Source organism: Oncorhynchus mykiss, chromosome 24, assembly GCF_013265735.2.
Source record: "Oncorhynchus mykiss isolate Arlee chromosome 24, USDA_OmykA_1.1, whole genome shotgun sequence".
In the NCBI taxonomy this organism is placed as follows: Eukaryota; Metazoa; Chordata; class Actinopteri; order Salmoniformes; family Salmonidae; genus Oncorhynchus; species Oncorhynchus mykiss.
In genome coordinates this window covers 9,373,079-9,394,682 of record NC_048588.1, presented here as the reverse complement: position 1 = coordinate 9,394,682, position 21,604 = coordinate 9,373,079, and the positions used below count along the sequence as shown (strand labels likewise).

The window sequence follows — 21,604 nt, the reverse complement described above, 5'->3', positions numbered from 1 at the left end:
TAAAACGCTCTCGCCTGTTAGCCAATGTTCCTTCAAATGTCTTTCAGCACTGAGCAAATTTCTAGTCTGCCGAGCGCAAACTTGAACATTGAAAATTCTGTGCAACTTCCAGCGTGCATTTTCTGTGAACACTGAGGCTGTACTTGCTTTAAGTTAGTTTTAACAGTGACTGTGGCTATTTGATCATAACGTAGGCCTACCATCAAAAACAATGGAGAAAATTCATCCCATAACATTTTAACATGGAAATAGAACAGCTATCATTCAGCCTACAGTTGCAGCCAATGTGTGATGTTCAATGTAGGCCTACATTCCATGGGACTTTTGTAAAAAACAAAACAAAAAAAAAACATGCAGGGCTTGACATTAACCTGTTTATCTGCTTGTCCTTCAGACAAGGAGGTGTTTGATGCAAGAATCCACTTTACAAAATAAAAGGCATTATTATTCCCATTCCATTATTAAAGAGAAACTAGCAAAGGGTATGAACAAAATGTGCCCACGTGGCTACATGCAGCTCTCGCTTTCATCTCAAAACAAGCGCATCTACTCATGACCGCTCATGCTGTAAGCACAGTCCAGTTCAAAGTAAGTGGCACAGATCCATATATGGCAAGGGTCTATTTGCATATAGGCATACTGCAGCTCTGATTGTTTATGCCGCACAGATCTGTGTAGAGTACGGGCTGAGTAGTCCGTGTCAATGCAATAAAATTGTATTTATTCAGACCCTTTGACCTTTTCCACATTTTGTTGCATTACAGCCTTAACCTAAAACACAAAATAACAATAACAAGGCTATATACAGGGGGTACCGAGTCGATGTGCAAGGGGACAGGTTAGTCGAGGTAATTTGTACACGTAGGTAGGGGTGAAGTGACTATGCATAGATAATAAACAGCGTGCGTGGGGGTCAGTCAATGTAAATAGTCCGGTGGCCACTTGATTAATTGTTCAGCAGTCTTATGGCTTGGTGGTAGAAGCTGTTAAGGAGCCTTTTGGACCTAGACTTAGCTCTCCGGCACCACTTGCCGTGCGGTAGCAGAGAGAACAGTCTATGACTTGGGTGATTGGCGTCTTTGACATATTTTTGGCTTTCCTCTGACACTGCCCCTTACAGTGCCTTGCGAAAGTATTCGGCCCCCTTGAACTTTGCGACCTTTTGCCACATTTCAGGCTTCAAACATAAAGATATAAAACTAAAAATAATTTTTTTTTGTGAAGAATCAACAACAAGTGGGACACAATCATGAAGTGGAACGACATTTATTGGATATTTCAAACTTTTTTAACAAATCAAAAACTGAAAAATTGGGCGTGCAAAATTATTCAGCCCCTTTACTTTCAGCGCAGCAAACACTGAATGATCCAATGTTATACGACAATCAGTCGTATATTGCACAAATCTGGCCTTTATGGAAGAGTGGCAAGAAGAAAGCCATTTCTTAAAGATATCCATAAAAAGTGTAGTTTAAAGTTTGCCACAAGCCACCTGGGAGACACACCAAACATGTGGAAGAAGGTGCTCTGGTCAGATGAAACCAACAATGCAAAACGTTATGTTTGGCGTAAAAGCAACACAGCTCATCACCCTGAACACACCATCCCCACTGTCAAACATGGTGGTGGCAGCATCATGGTTTGGGCCTGCTTTTCTTCAGCAGGGACAGGGAAGATGGTTAAAATTGATGGGAAGATGGATGGAGCCAAATACAGGACCATTCTGGAAGAAAACCTGATGGAGTCTGCAAAAGACCTGAGACTAGGACGGAGATTTGACTTCCAACAAGACAATGATCCAAAACATAAAGCAAAATCTCCAATGGAATGGTTCAAAAATAAACATATCCAGGTGTTAGAATGGCCAAGTCAAAGTCCAGACCTGAATCCAATCGAGAATCTGTGGAAAGAACTGAAAACTGCTGTTCACAAATGCTCTCCATCCAACCTCACTGAGCTCGAGCTGTTTTGCAAGGAGGAATGGGAAAAAAATTCAGTCTCTCGATGTGCAAAACTGATAGAGACATACCCCAAGCGACTTACAGCTGTAATCGCAGCAAAAGGTGGCGCTACAAAGTATTAACTTAAGGGGGCTGAATAATTTTGCACGCCCAATTTTTCAGTTTTTGATTTGTTAAAAAAGTTTGAAATATCCAATAAATGTCGTTCCACTTCATGATTGTGTCCCACTTGTTGTTGATTCTTCACAAAAAAATACAGTTTTATATCTTTATGTTTGAAGCCTGAAATGTGGCAAAAGGTCGCAAAGTTCAAGGGGGCCGAATACTTTCGCAAGGCACTGTACACTACTTATTCATTACTGCTGCAGGTCTTGTTGTAGTGCAGAGTGGAAATGGGAAGAATACTCATTGTATGGCTTATAAAAGTGTTGAATATAAAGTGTTGACAGTGCTGAGTAAGAACTTAAACATGAACTCATTAATAAAAACAGCATCTCGTTGCTGTAGTTGTTGACAGTCTCTCTCTCTTCACGGTTTGAAACGTTTTGAAATCTGTCTTAACTTTGCTGTAGCTTTCTTTTATACCTGCCACATCACTGCAGACAGTCATCTGAGCCACCCGATTGGCCAGCGGTAGGCCTACAGTGCACATGATTTGCTCTCTGGGCCCGCCGGGAAGGTAGCGTTTGTACCTCCAGAGACATGAAATGGTTCAAAATAGCAACAGTTCACCTACTCGGCACGCAGAGCAGCTGAATCGGATGCACCTACCGTCAACTGCCAGAGACTAATAAAACAAACAGGAACACAAGTCTTTATTGTTGGATTTTTTTGCGGAAATGTTTGAGATCGACCGGTTGGTGACCACTGCTCTAGAAAGTTGAGTGAAGTTCAAACTCATGCTTCTCTCTGTGGGCTGATATTTCTGCCCAGGAGCTGGGCGGCAGTCTTGGGCTACTGCACGTGCCACGTGCACAGTTTAGGGTGAACATTGCTGTTACCCTACTTATTGGTATCTCCAGTGGCGATTTTTAGCATGTAAATCTTGGTGGGGCAAAAAAAAAATTGTTGGATGCATTCCAGCAAAGCCACCAAACAATACATTAATAGCACTATAACGGTGACAAACAATGCCCACAAACTGTTAGGGCAGACATAAAGCTATCCCGACCGCAGAGTCCCGACACTTCTATTATAGAATATTGTGTGTGCTGAAATTGCATGTGCAAGCCAAGCACAACCACCTACTAGAGGCCGACCGATTATTCGAACTGGACGATTAATTAGGGACGATTTCAAGTTTTCATAACAATCGGTAATCTGCATTTTTGGACACCGATTGTGGCCCGTTTTTAATTTTATTAACCTTTTTTAACTAAGCAAGTCAGTTAAGAACACATTCTTATTTTCAATGACGGCCTAGGTGGGGAGGTTAACTGCCTTGTTCAGGGGCAGAACGACAGATTTTTACCTTGTCAGCTCGGGGATTCGATCCTGCAACCTTCCGCTTTCTAGTCCAACGCTCTAACCACCTGCCCTCCACGAGGAGCCTGCGTGGCAGGCTGACTACCTGTTACGCGAGTGCAACAAGGAGCCAAGGTAAGTTGCTAGCTAGCATTAAACTTATCTTATAAAAAACTATCAACCTTAACATAATCACTAGTTAACTACACATGGTTGATTATATTAGTAGTTTATCTAGCATGTCCTGCGTTGCTTATAATCGATGCGCTGCCTGTTAATTTCTCATCGAATCACAGCCTACTTCACCAAACGGGTGATGATTTAACAAGCACATTCGCGAAAAACCAATGCACCAATGTGTACCTAACCATAAACATCAATGCCTTTCTTTAAAATCAATACACAAGCATATATTTTTAAACCTGCATATTTAGTTAATATTGCCTGCTAACACGACTTTCTTTTAACTAGGGAAATTGTGTCACTTCTCTTGCATTCCGTGCACCTTGGCGAACTGTGTGAAGACCATTTATTCCTAACAAAGACCGTAATTAATTTGCCAGAATTGTACATAATTATGACAACATTGAAGGTTGTACAATGTAACAGCAATATTTAGACTTAGGGTTGCCACCCGTTAGATAAAATACGTAACGGTTCCGCATTCCACTGAAAGAATAAATGTTTTGTTTTCTAAATGATAGTTTCCGGATTTGGCCATATTAATGACCTACGGCTCATATTTCTTTGTGTTTTATGTTATAATTAAGTCTATGATTTGATAGAGCAGTCTGACTGAGCGGTGGTAGGCAGCAGCAGGCTCGTAAGCATTCATTCAAACAGCACTTTCGTGTGCTTCAAGCATTGACCTGTTTATGACTTCAAGCCTATCAACTCCCGAGATTAGGCTTGTGTAACCGATGTGAAATGGCTAGCTAGTTAGCGGTGTGCGCGCTAATAGTGTTTCAATCGGGGACGGCACTCGCTCTGAGACCTTGAAGTAGTTGTTCCCCTTGCTCTGCAAGGGCCGTGGAATTTGTGGAGCAATGAATAACAATGCTTCGAGGGTGGCTGTTTTCGATGTGTTCCTAGTTCGAGCCCAGGTAGGGGCGAGGAGGGGGACGGAAGCTATACTGTTACACTGGCAATACTAAAGTGCCTATAAGAACATCCAATAGTCAAAGGTATATGAAATACAAATGGTATAGAGAGAAATAGTCCTATAATTCCTATAATAACTACAACCTAAAACTTCTTACCTGGGAATATTGAAGACTCATGTTAAAAGGAACTGCCAGCTTTCATATGTTCTCATGTTCTGAGCAAGGAACTTAAACTTTAGCTTTTTTACATGGCACATATTGCACTTTTGCTTTCTTCTCCAATACTTTGTTTTTGCATTATTTAAACCAAGTTGAACTTTTCATTATTTATTTGAGGCTAAATTGATTTTATTGATGTATTATAATGAGTTAAAATAGAAGTGCTCATTCAGTATTGTTGTCATTATTACAAATAAATAAATAAATAAAAAGAATCGTCCGATTATAATCGGTATCGGCTTTTTTTTGGTCCTCCAATAATCGGTATCGGCGGTGAAAAATCATAGTCGGTCGACCTCTACCACCTACTATCAGTAGCACTGTCAAAGCTGTACAATACAGTAGCCAAACAAGCACACACCAGGCCACGTATGCGTTTACAATACCGCGTTGGTGAAAATAGACCAAATGATTAGGGTGAGGCACATGGGCTACTAACGGCTTACTACACAACATACACTTAGTATTACTTTCTTAGCTACAGTAACATATCTCCCTGTCATATTACATAATTTATGCAGCAGCATACAATACATTTTTGGACTCACCTTGTGAAGGTGGCACAGCAGTTCTCTGTGGGCAAATTGTGTCATCAAACTTCAAAGTCTGGCTTTCTCTGAATTTATGGTGGGAACTCTTGGAAAAGAAAATCACAGCCATTCCATTGAATAGCAGGCGAATGTAAGTGGTTTCTTTGCAACGCTTGCAGATTCCTACCAAACGACTCATTGTTGAATTTGCGATTTCCAACTTGTTGGGTAATCTTCATGGCCAATGAGCACCGATATGTTTTATCTATAATTTATCCTCGTTATTTCTCTTAATTTGACAAGGATTAAAAAGGATTTGCCAGTAGATTGTCGACTTGATGACAACTGATGAGGACTGCTAGCTAAGACTTTGAAAGGTAGATGTTGACATGATCAGTCCAATCAAAGCTACTGTAGATAAATGTGATTTGATGTAATTGTATCTGTGGCCAATGACCTTGAGCCTTCTTGGATGGGCACTAATAATCTAAGTCTATAGCAGAACCCAAAGTGCTCAAATTATTGATGTCTACCCTTAAAGGCGGGTGATGTAGTGTCCCTGAGCCAATTACGGTGCAATGTTCCTATTTTCAGCTAGCCTGCCCCACAACCACAGAAAGCTCTGAGCTAGGCTGAAACGCCTGCATTTTGGGGCTGCCTGTTTGCATGCGGCTTTATTAACTCAATTATATATATACACAACCGTTCAAAAGTTTGGGCTCACTTAGCAATGTCCTTGTTTTTGTCCATTAAAATAACATCGAATTGATCAGAAATACAGTGTAGACATTGTTAATGTTGTAAATTACAATTGTAGCTGGAAATCGCTGATTTTTAATGGAATATCTACATAGGCGTACAGAGGCCCATTATCAGCAACCATCACTCCTGTGTTCCAATGGCACGTTGTGTTAGCTAATCCAAGTGTCATTTTAAAAGGCTAATTGATCATTAGATAACCCTGAAAACTGTTGTGCTAATTAAAGAAGCAATTAAACCGGCCTTCTTTAGACTAGTTGAGTATCTGGTGCATCAGCACTTGTGGATTTGAATGCAGGCTCAAAAGGGCCAGAAACAAAGACTTTTCTTCTGAAACTCGTCAGTCTATTCTTGTTCAGAGAAGTTAAGGCTATTCCATGTGAGAAATTGCCAAGAAACTGAAGATCTCATACAATGCTGTGTACTACTCCCTTCACAGAACAGCGCAAACTGGCCCTAACCAGAATAGAATGAGGAGTTGGAGGCCCCGGTGCACAACTGAGCAAGAGGGCAAGTACATTAGTGTGTCTAGTTTGAGAAACAGACGCTTCACAAGTCCTCAACTGGCAGCTTCATTAAATAGTACCTGAAAAACAGCAGTCTCAACGTCAACAGAGAAGAGGCGACTCCGGGATGCTGGCCTCAGAGCTGCAAAGAAAAAGCCGTATCCCAGACTGGCCAATAAAAATAAAAGATTAAGATGGACAAAACAACACAAACACTGGACAGAGGAAGATTGGAAAAAACTGTTATGGACAGACAAATCTAAGTTTGAGGTGTTCGGATTACAAAGAAGAACATTCATTAGACTCAGAAAAAATGAAAATATGCTGGAGGAGTGCTTGACGCCATCTGTCAAGCATGGTGGAGGCAATGTGATGGTCTGGGGGTGGGTGTAAAGTGGGAGATGTGTACAGGGTAAAAGGGATCTTGAAGGAAAGCCATCACTCTATTTTGCAACGCCATGCCACACCCTGTGGACAGCGCTTAATTGGAGTCAATTTCCTCCTACAACAGGACAATGGCCCAAAGCACAGCTCCAAACTATGCAATAACTATTTAGGGAAGAAGCAGTCAGCTGGTATGTCTATAATGGAGTGGCCAGCACAGCCACCGGATCTCAACCCTATTGAGCTGGTATGGGAGCAGCTTGACCGTATGGAATGTAAGAAGTACCCATCAAGCCAATCCAATTTGTAGAAGGTGCTTCAGGAAGCATGGAGTGTGACATCTCTTCAGATTACCTCAACAAATTGACAACTAGAATGCCAAAGGTCTGCAAGGCTATAATTGTTGCAAATGGAGGATTCTTTGACGAAAGCAAAGTTTGAAGGACACAATTATTATTTCAATTAAAAATAATTATTTATAACCTTGTCCACGTCTTGACTATATTTCCTATTCATTTTGCAGCTCATTTCATGTATGTTTTCCTGGAAAACAAGGACATTTCTAAGTGACCCAGAACTTTTGAACGGTAGTGTATATTTCTTTGCATTGTTTGCAAACTGACATGTGACGTGTATCCCACATGATATTATTATAGGCAAGGCTAAATCCACAAAACCAGTCTGTTTCATTTAGTTTGTGTTAACCTCTTTTGTTCTATTGTAACTTTTTAAACATCATTTGTATTCCGTCTTCGATATCCAGATTGACATTTTTTGTTTTTCATATTCGACTCTCTGAGCTCTCCACGGTCATCCGCTGTTATATAAAGCCTGAAAGGAATTTCATGATGACAGTCGTCGTTTGTATATGAAACTTGAAAAGTCCTCTTGTCCACATTCCGTTGGTGTAATTGTCAGCAGCACAGTCGTGTTGTTTAGAGCGCCTTGCCCCAAATAATCTGCTGGCGTGGTAAACCTATTTCTTTCTCCTGTTCATTTTGTTCCTGGTTGCTACGTCTCAGCAGTGGCGTGGTGCTATGGTTAGGTCAACAGTCTTGTGATCGCGGGGGCTATGTGACACTTCAGCTTAACCGGCTCTCTTCTGTATCCATATCTTTCAATGGAAAATTCCCAAAGTAATGCAGGCCAGACACGTCACCCCTCCCAAGTAGATTACTGTAACTATAACTGTACATTATAAACCAGCCAGTAGTTCCAACTACAACTGGCTATTGAACTGAATTGCGTGTGTGAGGAAATGAGTTGAGCTAGTCATTATGATAGTGTGTCCAAACTCCTCTATTGGTGCTCAGCTTATCAGGCCAAATGATGTTCTCTCAAACATCCTGCAGGCGCCAGCTTTTATAGGCCAGCGTAGCTCTCTCTTCCAGTTTTGATTTCGGACCGATTTCCTTATTTTGAGTCCATTTGCATGGAGAGGGACTTGATGTTCCCAAAGTATTTGGGTTTGCGGCGTGAGACCGGGAGTGTGATCTCAATGCCCCATGACCTTTCTCCCTCATTTGGGCTTTTCTGTTTTTACTGTGTAATACTGTGTGTGTGGTGTTCATTCTGTGTGTAGTGTGGTGTTCATTCTGTGTGTAGTGTGGTGTTCATTCTCTCTCTGTGTGTATGTATGTATGTATGTATGTATGTATGTGTGTGTGTGTGTGGTGTGGTGGTTATTCTGTGTGTGTGTGTGTGTGTAGTGTGGTGGTCATTCTGTGTGTGGTGTTCACTGTGTGTGTAGTGTGGTGTTCACTGTGTGTGTCGTGTGGTGGTCATTCTGTGTGGTGTTAATTTGTGTTTGTGTGTGTGTGGTGTTCGTTCTGTGTGTGGTGTGGTGTTCAATGTGTGTATTGTGTGTGTGTTTTTCAAGTGTGTCACTGCTCCAGATGCTGGACCTCGTACCCACAATGGGGTGGAGGGGTGCTAGAACACCATGTGCCTGGCTCTTCCTTTTCCTGTCCACTAGCCGGAAATGGGCCCGCAGCTTGCTCTCAGATGGCCCCATTCTATTATCTCGGCCAAGAACATAGAGGGGGAAGAGTAGCATCAGATATTACCACTATTCCCAGAATGTGAAGCCAGCTCACAAGGATGTTTAGAGAGCAGGTTTTCGTCTCATTCTTGACAGACCATCGCATTACACTGTTGGGCTAATTTATTCATTTATTCATTAGCCTCAACCCTGACGTCGAGCTGACACGTCACAGTTAGTGGTAAAAGATAGCACCGTCAGAATTGATTAGATCAGCAAGGTGTCAAACTCAATTGCTGGAGGGTCGTGTGTTTGCGAGGTTTCCCATCTCCCTTGTACTTGATCGATACATTTAAGGTAATTGATTAGTTAGGAACCCCTCACCTGGTTGTCTAGGTCTTCATTAGACACAAAAGGAAATAACAAAAACAAGCAAAAACACACAGTGCCTTCAAAAAGTATTCATACCCCTTGACTTATTCCACATTTTGTTGTGTTACAGCCTGAATTCAAAATGGATAAAAACATTCTCACCCATCTACACACAATACCCTTTAATTACAAAGTGAAAATATGTTTTTAGAATTGTTTTCAAATGTATTGAAAATGAAATTCATTTACATAACTATTCACACCCCTGAGACAATACACAGCGATTACAGCTGTGAGTCTTTCTTGGTAAGTCTAAGAGCTTTGCACACCTGGATTCTACAATATTTGTCTGTTATTCTTTTCAAAATTATTCAAGCTCTATCAAGTTGATTATTGATCATTCCTAGACAAACATTCACTGTCATCTTGGTAAGCAACTCCGTTGTAGATGTGGCCTTGTGTTCCCATTGTCTGGTGGAAAGCAGACTGAGCCAGGTTTTCCTCTAGGATTTGTCCTGTGCTTAGCTCCATCTGTTTATTTTTTATCCTGAAAAACTCTGCAGTTCTTAACGATTACAAGCATACCCATAACATGATGCAGCCACAACTATGCTTGAAAATATGTGGTACTCAGTAATGTGTTGTATTGGATTTGCCCCAAACATCATGCTTTGTATTCAGGCCAAAAATGTAATTGCTGTGTTTTTTTTGCAGTATTACCTGTGCGTTTTAAAAAAAAAACAATACAAAACATACAAACGACAACATAACAGATGCACACAAACATCCACAACATCAACTCTGCCCAGAACCACCTGATCACAGCACCATCTCCAGTGCCAGTAACACTCTCTGCCACATGGCCTCAAACTGCACCATGTTGTTTCTCTCTGTTGCCCACACGCACTTTCAACATTTAGATAATAAAGCATTTGACCTTTCCATTGTGTTAACGATGGGGAATTGGTTGATTTCCAGTTAGGTATACATTTTTTTCAAAATGATTGATGAGAAACGAATCGCCCAACCCACTGGGTATCTGACTGCACCCTCAAATGCCTAATTGCAAACAGGACGCATGTTTTGGAATATTTGTTATTCTGTACAGGCTTCTTTCTTTTCACTCCCATTTAGGTTCGTATTGTGGACTAACTACACTGTCGTTGATCCATTGTCAGTTTTCTCCTATCACAGCCATTCAACTCAAACTGTTTGAAAGTCACCATTGATCTCATGGTGAAATCCCTGAAATCCTCTCCGGCAACTGATTTGGGAAGGATGCCTGTATCTTTGTGGTAACTGGGTGTATTGGTACAACATTGAAAGTGTAATTAATAACTTCACCATGCTCAAAGGGATATTCAATGTCTGCTTTCAAGATTTTTTTTTTTTACCCATCTACCAATTAGGTGCCATTCTTTGTGAGGCGTTGGAAAACCTCCCTGGTCTTTGTGGTTGAATCTGTGTTTGAAATCCACTGCTCGCCTGAGGGACCTTACAATTATCTGTATGTGTGGGATACAGAGATGAGGTAGTCATTAAAAAATCATGTTGCACAAAGAGTGAGTCCATGCAACTTATTATGTGCATCGCTGAGGACATTATTATTCCTGCACTTATTCAGGCTTGCCAGAACAAAGTGGTGCAATACTTATTGACTCAAGACATTTTCATTTTTTATTAATTTTGAAAAACATAATTCCACTTTGACATTGTGGGGTATTTAATTCAATTTAAATTCAGGCTGTAACAAAACAAAATGTGGAAAAAGGTCGAGGGGCGTGAATACTTTCTGAAGGTGCTGTAGCCCTCAAGGAATTGAGTTTGACACCCCTGGGTTGTATACGCTGACCTGTTATTTCAGTGCCATTATGTTAGTTAACCCCTCCCCTAAGGTCTCTGTCAATGTCAGGTTAGCTGCGGGGGCTCAGCTTAGTTGTAGGCGTGCGCCCCTCGTTGGGTCTTTGACAGGCGCTAGGCTATTTATAAAATCCATGTCTTATTTATTATATGATCAACATGTTAGGCTAATTCCTCGAACCTATAAGGCAAATTCCCTGGCTTTTGCGGATGGTGTGAGATGAGAGAGGTGGGAATATTTGCTTTCTTTGTCTCCATGTTGGTGGTTCTTTATCTAAGCCAAAGGAAGTGTCTGATTATCTGATATGAATTAATTAGATTTATTTTTAATTCACCTTTATTTAACCAGGTAGGCAAGTTGAGAACAAGTTCTCATTTGCAATTGCGACCTGGCCAAGATGAGGCGGCAGGGTAGGCTAGTGGTTTTATGATGGTATGTTTGGCAGCATGCGTGAAGGATGCTTTGTTGCGAAATAGGAAGCCAATTCTAGATTTAACTTTGGATTGGAGATGTTTAATGTGAGTCTGGAAGGAGAGTTTACAGTCTAACCAGACACCTAGGTATTTGTAGTTGTCCACATATTCTAGGTCAGAACCATCCAGAGTAGTGATGCTGGACGGGCGGGCAGGTGCAGGCAGCGATCGGTTGAAGAGCATGCATTTGGTTTTACTTTTACTTGCATTTGGTATTTAAGAGCAGTTGGAGGCCACAGAAGGAGAGTTGTATGGCATTGAAGCTCATCTGGAGGGTTGTTAACACAGTGTCCAAAGAAGGGCCAGAAGTATACAGAATGATGTCATTTGCGTAGAGGTGGATCAGAGACTCACCAGCAGCAAGAACGACATCATTGATGTATACAGAGAAGAGAGTTGGCCCAAGAATTGAACCCTGTGGCACCCCCATAGAGACTGCCAGACTGCCGGGCAACAGGCCCTCCGATTTGACACACAAGTAGTTGGTGAACCAGGCGAGGCAATCATTTGAGAAACCAAGGCTACCGAGTCTGCCGATGAGGATGTGGTGATTGACAGAGTCGAAAGCCTTGGCCAGGTCAATGAATACGGCTGCACAGTATTGTTTCTTATCGATGGTGGTTAAGATATTGTTTAGGACCTTGAGCATGGCTGAGGTGCACCCATGACCAGCTCTGAAACCAGATTGCATAGCGGATTAGGTGCGGTGGGATTCGAAATGGTCGGTAATCTGTTTGTTGACTTGGCTTTCGAAGACCTTAGAAAGGCAGGGTAGGATAGATATAGGTCCGTAGCAGTTTGGGTCAAGAGTGTCCCCCCCTTTGAAGAGGGGGATGACCGCAGCTGCTTTCCAATCTTTGGGCATCTCAGACGACACAAAAGAGGTTGAACATGCTAGTAATAGGGGTTGCAATAATTTTGGCAGATCATTTTTTAGAAAGAAAAGATCGATTGTCTAGCCCGGCTGATTTATAGGGGTTCAGATTTTGCAGCTCTTTCAGAACATTAGCTGACTGGATTTGGGAGAAGGAGAAATGGGGAATGCTTGGGCGAGTTGCTGTTGGGGTACAGTGCTGTTGACCGGGGTAGGGTTAGCCAGGTGGAAAGCATGGCCAGCCGTAGAAAAATGCTTATTGAAATTCTCAATTATAGTGGATTTATCGGTGGTGACAGAGTTTCCTATCCTCAGTGCAGTGGGCAGCTGGGAGGAGGTGTTCTTATTCTCCATGGACTTTACAGTCCCAGAACTTTTTTGGTTTTGTGTTGCAGGAAGCAAATTTCTGCTTGATAAAGCTAGCCTTGGCTGAGTTTCCTAATGGCACCCTACTACCTATACAGTGCACTACCTTTAGTGCAGTCAATAGGGAATAGGGTGCCACTGTGTCCCTGATCAGTGCTCTGACTTTGACCTCCTGTTGATGAGTTGGGTATGGTCACTCATTGATGAGTCATTTTGCTCAAATGGTTTTGGTTCGCTTGAAATGGTTCAATAGATATCTTGTACTAACTCCCACTCCATTGTCTTTCTGTCTCTGTTCAGGTGGCCATCAAAATAGTGGACAAGACCCAGCTGGACGATGAGAACCTGAAGAAGATCTTCAGGGAGGTGCAGATCATGAAGATGCTGAGGCACCCTCACATCATTCGTCTCTACCAGGTCAGTAGATCACAGCTCTGGGGTGGAGTTTGCTCTAAGTACAGATCTAGGATCCCTTCCCACAACCATAACCTTAACCGTTTGTATGGAGAATGCAAATCTGACCCAAGATCAGTGTCTACAGGCAACTTCACCCTAAACCGGATCCACACTGCTGATGCCGTATGTTTAGTGATGTTGACTGAAGCGGTTATATTGTCAATGCAAATGTCTGTCTCTCTCATCAGGTAATGGAGACCGAGAGGATGATCTACCTGGTAACAGAATATGCCAGTGGCGGGGAGATTTTTGGTAAGTTTGTCTTTTGTAGTGAGCCATTGTATTTTTGTATGCTCCACTTGTGCACAATTGTATGGTTTACTACCTATGTCAATGGCTCTGACTAGTAACGTTCTGTTTGTCTGTGATCCTGCGTTTGACGTCGTCATTGTTTCAATGTGATGTGAAGTGGTGGATCTCGGGGAAATGCAAAGCAAAACCCCTGTAAAATGCAAATTAACTGAATTTGAACTTTGGCCTCTCGCCTGTCTGTGTTCAGACCACCTGGTGGCCCACGGCAGGATGGCGGAGAAGGACGCGCGGCGGAAGTTCAAGCAGATCGTGGCGGCCGTCCACTTCTGCCACTGCCGCAACATCGTCCACCGAGACCTGAAGGCCGAAAACCTGCTCCTGGACCACAACCTCAACATCAAGATTGCCGGTATAGTTTTTCACTTGATTTCTAGGAGTGTGTTGGGGTAGATCACGGGAAGAGATCTACCCCCCTCGCTTATCTCCTCTTTTTTTCCCTCCTCTCTTTTTTTTAACTTCTCTCCTTTGTCTATGGTAGACTTTGGCTTCAGTAACCTGTTCTCCAGAGGCCAGCTACTAAAGACCTGGTGTGGGAGTCCTCCCTATGCTGCCCCAGAGCTCTTTGAAGGGAAGGAGTACGACGGACCCAAAGTGGACATCTGGGTCAGTGTCCTAGTCTTAGTAATCCTAGTTCCTATAAGAAACAACCACAGCTACTCCTCATAGCCTACACTGGACCATGGCTACGTCCCAGTTCACACTTCCCGGCATAGATTTAACATTGGTCGACATTCCTTCCAGCCCATACTTACACCCCAATCCAGTGCTTTCAAATCCAACAGGGAGTGTGTCTATGCCCACTTTTGGAATAGGGTGGAGAGTCTCACCTATGAGGGATTACTCCTCCTCATCCTCTCTCTATCTCTCTCTCTCTGTGTGTAGAGTTTGGGCGTGGTGCTATATGTTCTGGTATGTGGTGCCTTGCCATTTGACGGCAGCACCCTCCAGAACCTGAGGGCCCGGGTGCTGAGCGGGAAGTTCCGCATCCCCTTCTTCATGTCCACAGGTGAGACCCGATGCCAGCACTAGTACCTTGCAAGTTGAAACAATGGTGTCTTCTACGGGGTCTGACTGGCTGCTGTGCGTTGTGTTGCTCTTCTGACGCCATGTTCTCTCTGACAGACTGTGAGTACCTGATCCGACACATGCTGGTGCTGGAGCCCAGTAGGCGCCTCTCCATGGAGCAGATCTGTAAGAACAAGTGGATGAAGCAGGGAGACCCCGACCCAGAGTTTGAGAGGGTGAGTTCCCGAACTCTGGGTCCATCGAGCTGCTTTTGGATGATCTGGCAAGACTGCTCTGACCCATTGTCTTTGATTTCAATGAAGGATGGACCCAATGTTTTAATGGAATTTCTGTCTCTCTCTCTCTCTCAGTTGATAGTGGAATGTGAGCAGGTGAAGTCTGAGCGGGAGACAGAGCTCATCAACGAGCAGGTGCTGATGGCCATGTCTGAGATGGGACTGGACCGCGAGCGCACACTCCAAGTGGGACCAACACACACACTAGACACAAGATTGTTGCAGTAGACAAACGCTGTTGTGCATATGAAATGCCATTGGCTAACGGTTGTCTTGTTTCACCCCTCTCTCGCCCGTTCTCTCCAGTCTCTGCACACTGATGCGTACGATCACTACAGCGCCATCTACAGCCTGCTCTCTGACCGCCTGAAGAAACACAAGACCCTGCGCGTGGCCCCGCCCACGCCCCGCACCATTGGCTACCCTCTCAACGCTGTACAGGTAACCTTTGCCCCTCGGAGCTACAGATTCTAAGGAATCTGATTTGATTGGTTACTAAGATTATATGGAACGGATACCATATCATGGTTTAGTTATACAATTAGGTGTCTTTTTGGGGGTTAGAGGTATATAACTTGTGGAGCAAACTGGCCTAATGTAGTTCACTTTAGAAAAAGATAAATAATATTTTTGTATTTCTCCCCTCCCCCTTCCGTCGGTTCACTCTCGTGCATTTCTCTGGTAGTCACTACTTTACCTCAGATCCCTTTGTACTTCAGTGAATGATGAAGCCTACAAGAGAGGAATGGAAACGTCTCGTTGTAGCCAAGGACACATCACTAACATCAGAGCCATTCAAAGGAAAGAGCGATGTTTTAGCGAAATTTGATAGTTGTCTTTGACAACGAAGGAACTGAGCAGAAGGCTTGGGCTCCCAAATTGGCGCAGCGGTCTAAGGCACTGCATCTCAGTGCTTGAGGCGTCACTGCAGCACTAGTACCGGCTGTATCACAACCGGCCGTGATTGGGAGTCCCATAGGGCAGCGCACAATTGGCCCAGCCTCGTCCGGGTTTGGCCCATGTAGGCTATCATTGTTAATACGTTTTTAACTGACTTGCCTAGTTAAAGGTTAAAAAAAATTAATAAAAATACTGCAGTTTAATCAAATGCCAACCGGAGAACGGAACAAGCGGCATTAGCTGCTTTACTACCGACAACGTTACCGGTCAAGCCCAATTGTTTGCCTATTTAACTAAACCTGTTCCATCTGAGGTGAAGAGGAGGATTGCCGGTACTACGATAGGGTGGCAGATATGGGCGCCAAAGACCTCCGGCCATTTAATCTGGTTTAGGGCAAAGGTTTTGAAATCCGTGAATTAAACCGACTCTGGGTAAGTAGAAGGGCTGCCTTCATTGCCAACATCTCATAATGTGGTTGTTATTATCAGCTGTTTGTGCAGGCAACTGTCTCTTGAGCGACGAGCAGCTAACGGAAGCTATTTCTGCACGTAAAAATTTGCGTGGGATGGGAGTGATTTTTATCAGGACAGGAAAGTTCCGGGGTTATAGAATTGGTGCGGGATCAGAACAGTACAGGGAAAAATGTACAAGATTTGACAGGATTGAATTTTCAAATGTGACTACTTAGTACACTGAGTTCAGAGCTCACACTTGTTTAAACTATGGAAGAAGTTAGTAGTTTATTAATTTAGTCGTTTAGAGATTAGTGCTTTACAGTAACAAGATTTTTAATGTTTTTTTTTGTGATATTTGCAGGCAAAAATGCTTGATTTTGCTGCGGCAATTCTGACATTTTGGATGGCAACATGCAATGATTTTGTCCGATTTGATGAGGAAAAGTTTGACGCTTGATTGAACCATATTATGCGGTGATTGGTTTAAATTGCAAGCCCTCTCTTTGTACTGCGGTGATTGGTTTAAATTGCAAGCCCTCTCTTTGTACTGCGGTGATTGGTTTAAATTGCAAGCCCTCTCTTTGTACTGCGGTGATTGGTTTAAATTGCAAGCCCTCTTTTTGTACTGCGGTGATTGGTTTAAATTGCAAGCCCTCTCTTTGTACTGCGGTGATTGGTTTAAATTGCAAGCCCTCTTTTTGTACTGCGGTGATTGGTTTAAATTGCAAGCCCTCTTTTTGTACTGCGGTGATTGGTTTAAATTGCAAGCCCTCTTTTTGTACTGCGGTGATGGGTCAGTTTTATGCCAAAATATTCAGATGATTTGACTGTTTTATGTGGAAATGGTGCGGTGATTGGTAAAGTGTGCAAGCCCTCACATAATATGCGGGCCATTGTTGAATTAAAAAAATTATAATTGCAATCCTAGAGGGACTTTAGTGGTCCTCTGTAGCTCAGTTGGTAGAGCATGGCAGTTGCAACACCAGGATAGTGGGTTTGATTCCTGGGACCACCCGTACGTAAAATGTATGTATTCAGAAAGTATTCACACCCCTTGACTTTTTCCACATTTTGTTGTTACAAAGTGAAATTCAAATGGATTTAATTGTAATTTTTGTCAATGATTTACACAATTCTAACATTGGTAAAAATAAATAGAATAATCATAAATAACAAACACTAATGTATCTTGATTAGATAGGTAAAAATCTGATGTTCTGCACCTGAACAAGGCCGTTAACCCACTGTTCCTAGGCCGTCATTGTAAATAATAATTTGTTCTTAACTGACTTGCCTAGTTAAATACACTGCTCAAAAAAATAAAGGGAACACTTAAACAACACAATGTAGCTCCAAGTCAATCACACTTCTGTGAAATCAAAGGTCATACAGGCACGTGGAGGCCACACACACTACTGAGCCTCATTTTGACTTGTTTTAAGGACATTACATCAAAGTTTTCCACTTTAATTTTGAGCGTGACTCCAAATCCAGACCTCCATGGGTTGATAAATTAGATTTCCATTGATAATTCTTGTGTGATTTTGTTGTCAGCACATTCAACTATGTAAAGAAAAACGTATTTAATAAGAATATTTCATTCATTCAGATCTAGGATGTGTTATTTTAGTGTTCCCTTTATTTTTTTGAGCGGTGTATATTGGAAAACAAACTATTCAATCCACCTGAGTCAATACATGTTAAAATGACCTTTGGCAGTTGTGAGTCTTTCTGGGTAAATCATTAAGAGCTTTCCACACCTGACACCTGGATAGTGCAACATTTGCCAATTTATTCTTTTAAAAAATTCCTCAAGCTCTGTCACATTGGCTAATGATCATGGCTAGACAACCATTTTTAGGTCTTACCATAGGTTTTCAAGCAGATCTGTCAAAACTGTAACTCGGCCACTCAGGAACATTCACTGTCTTCTTGGTAAGCAACTCCAGTGTAGATTTGGCCTTGTGTTTTAGGTTATTATCCTGCCTGAAGGTAAATTCGTAGTGTCTGGTAGAAAGCAGACTGAACCAGGTTTTACTCTAGGATTTTGCCTGTGCTTAGCTTTTTCTCCATTCTTTTTTTCAAAAATTTTCTTTCAAAAAATATTTTTTATTCCCAATTCTTTACGAATACAAGCATGCCCACAACATGATGCAGCCTACACTATGCATGAAAATATGAAGAGTGATACTTAGTAATGTGTTGTATTGGATTTGCCCTAAACATAACACTTTGTATTCAAGACAAAATGTGAATTGCTTTGCCACATGTTTTGCAGTATTACTTTAGTGCCTTGTTGCAAATACAATACATGCTTTGGAATATTTTTATTCTGTACAGGGTTCCTTCTTTTCACTCTGTCAGTTAGGTTAGTATTTTGGAGTAACTACAATGTTGTTGATCCATCCTCAGTTTTCAGTAACTGTTGTAAAGTCACCATTGGTCTCACGGTGAAATCCCTGAGAGGTTTCCTTCCTCTCCGACAACTGAGTTAGGAAGGACGCCTGTATCTTTGTAGTGACCAAAGTGTAATTAACTTCACCATGCTCACACCATCCGTTATGTTGAGGTGAACAGAGTGACCCACATCCCCCTATCAGCAGGCCAGAGCAGATTGCTAGCCAATCAGGTTTGATCATGGAGTGACCTTAGATGTGTGTGTGTGTTTGTGTGTGCGCGTGTCTTTTTCCTGCAGACGGATCAGCAGGGTAATCCCGTTAGCATGAATGTCCCTCACGTCCAGCTGATCAACCCAGAGAACCAGATCGTTGAGGTTAGTGAGTCCACCCACATCCATTTCACAATCCTGCGATGCAGCTGCTCTAGTGACACTGACATGGTGGCCTGTTTGCTATGGTCGCTGTAAGATTATTATACACTTCTTTAAAGTCCAAGACGTTTTTTTTTTTTTATCTCGATACAAAATAATTTCTGGGTAACAATTTAAGTACCGTACTGCGATTTGTTTTCAATTAAACGGTCAAAAAGAAACAAAAATAGCTTTTTAGCAAAGAGCAATTTCTCAAGCAAGAATTTTGCTTGGACTGTAGTCTAAACTAGCTGTTGTTGGCAGTGACGTTTGGGACTCTCTATCTTATTGTTCTATTAGCTAATTTACCAGGCAGGCCAGAACTCCATCCCACCTAAACAGGCAGAGATTTCCACAATTTCACAGTATTATTCCAACCTCATAGTGAGGAAATATATAAAACTGCACTGGCCTTTTTAAGTAGGAATTTAAGAACTTGTTATCTAGACTGCACAGCAATTGTGTTGTTTTGTGGGATCCTACACTAATATAACCCTGTGATTCACATACATCCAACTCTGAATTACTCAGATACACACTGGCATACCACATACAGAAAGGAATGCATTGTTACACATACAGATATTGTTTGTCCTTTGCTGTGTAGCCGGACGGAAACATGGCCCTGGACAGTGATGACGCAGAGGAGCCGTCTCCAGAGGCCATGGCTCGCTACCTGTCCATGAGGCGTCACACTGTTGGCGTCCCAGACCCCAGGTACTGTATTCACCTTGTCTCTCCTGTCTGTCCGCCGGTCTGGCCATTTGTCTGGCCGTCGGTCTGTCTTGCCGTCTGTCTGGCTGTTTGTCTGGCCGTCTTTTATCATTGTGTGTGTGTGTGTACGTACGTGTGTGTACTTGCGTGTGTGTGTGCGCGCATGCGCGTGTGTGTGTGCGTGCGTGTGTGTGTGTACATGTTTGCTTTCATCTCCTTGCTGACTGTGTTCTCTATCAGGACGGAGATGCAGGAGGACCTGCAGAAGCTGCCCCCTGGGTTCCCCCGTGTGGCCCCCCAGCCCCCCTTCCCCATGCCCCCCACCATGGGGCACATGCACACACTGATGCCCACCCAGAACCCACACCTGCAGCCCACACAGCAGCTGGAATACAAGGTGAGGGATCAGAAAGTGTGTGTGTGTGGTGTGACAGAGTATAGTTACATAGTCTATGTATATTTATATATGTATGGGCCAAACTGATGTTCCTCCCGCTCTCTGTCCCTCCAGGAGCAGTCCCTGCTGCAGCCGCCCACCCTGCAGCTGCTGAATGGCATGGGGCCCCTGGGCCGCAGGGCCTCGGATGGTGGGGCCAACATCCAGCTGCACGCCCAGCTACTGAAGAGGCCACGGGGACAGTCCCCTCTGGTCGCCAACCCTGTGAGTCCCTGCCCTCCCAATGTTAGTGTGTGTGTGTGTTTAAGAGCCAGAACTGGATTCAAATGCATGTGTATTTGTTATTTAAATACTTATTTTCTGTGTATAATGCGCGCTGTGTTAAGAAGCAGTGCGGCTCGGTTGGGTTGTGTTTCGGAGTACGCATGGCTCTCGACCTTCGTCTCTCCCGATCCCGTACGGGAGTTGTAGCGATGAGACAAGATAGTAACTACTAACAATTGGATACCATAAAAATACATTTTTTTTAAATGCCAACTATTTGAAAATATTTTCAAATACTTATTTGCAAATCGATTATTTTAAATACTGGGTTCAAATGCATGGGAGTATTTATTTGTATTTGAAAATATACTGTGTATTTGAGTATTTTCAAATACATGCCAGTACTTTCCCAGTGTATTTCCAAATACATCCCAGTATTCAACTACTTGTGTTAAAAATATATATATATATATTTTTTTTTGAAGTGTACTTTCAAATGTCTTTGAAAGTTAGCCTAAATACTATTTAAACCCAGGTCACTTAAGTTTTTGTCTAGTCCAGTCTACTATGCCATGTGCTCTGTCAGTGCCTATTAACCTGCTCTGTCAGTGCCTATGTACCTGCTCTGTCAGTGCCTATTAACCTGCTCTGTCAGTGCCTATGAACCTGCTCTGTCAGTGCCTATGTACCTGCTCTGTCAGTGCCTATGTACCTGCTCTATCAGTGCCTATGTACCTGCTCTGTCAGTGCCTATTTACCTGCTCTGTCAGTGCCCATGTACCTGCTCTGTCAGTGCCTATTTACCTGCTCTGTCAGTGCCTATTTACCTGCTCTGTCAGTGCCTATGTACCTGCTCTGTCAGTGCCTATGTACCTGCTCTGTCAGTGCCTATGTACCTGCTCTGTCAGTGCCCATGTACCTGCTCTGTCAGTGCCCATGTACCTGCTCTGTCAGTGCCCATGTACCTGCTCTGTCAGTGCCCATGTACCTGCTCTGTCGGTGCCCATGTACCTGCTCTGTCAGTGCCCATGTACCTGCTCTGTCAGTGCCCATGTACCTGCTCTGTCAGTGCCCATGTACCTGCTTTGTCAGTGCCCATGTACCTGCTCTGTCAGTGCCCATGTACCTGCTCTGTCAGTGCC

At 42.9% G+C, this 21,604-nt stretch overlaps 1 protein-coding gene across 4 annotated transcripts in view; it reads left to right on the top strand.

Annotated features, from left to right (window-relative positions):
* Positions 1-21,604, top strand: part of LOC110503671 (serine/threonine-protein kinase SIK3 homolog) — a 44,379-nt gene that overhangs the window by 6,707 nt on the left and 16,068 nt on the right. For all 4 annotated transcript variants that reach the window (XM_036962045.1, XM_036962044.1, XM_036962043.1 and 1 more), the window contains exons 2-13: positions 13,154-13,270; positions 13,498-13,561; positions 13,809-13,970; positions 14,100-14,224; positions 14,504-14,627; positions 14,744-14,862; positions 14,998-15,108; positions 15,229-15,363; positions 18,974-19,051; positions 19,695-19,804; positions 20,042-20,198; positions 20,313-20,462. In XM_036962045.1, coding sequence (XP_036817940.1) covers positions 13,154-13,270; positions 13,498-13,561; positions 13,809-13,970; positions 14,100-14,224; positions 14,504-14,627; positions 14,744-14,862; positions 14,998-15,108; positions 15,229-15,363; positions 18,974-19,051; positions 19,695-19,804; positions 20,042-20,198; positions 20,313-20,462 — 1,452 coding nt within the window. The remainder of the gene's footprint in view (positions 1-13,153; positions 13,271-13,497; positions 13,562-13,808; positions 13,971-14,099; positions 14,225-14,503; positions 14,628-14,743; positions 14,863-14,997; positions 15,109-15,228; positions 15,364-18,973; positions 19,052-19,694; positions 19,805-20,041; positions 20,199-20,312; positions 20,463-21,604) is intronic.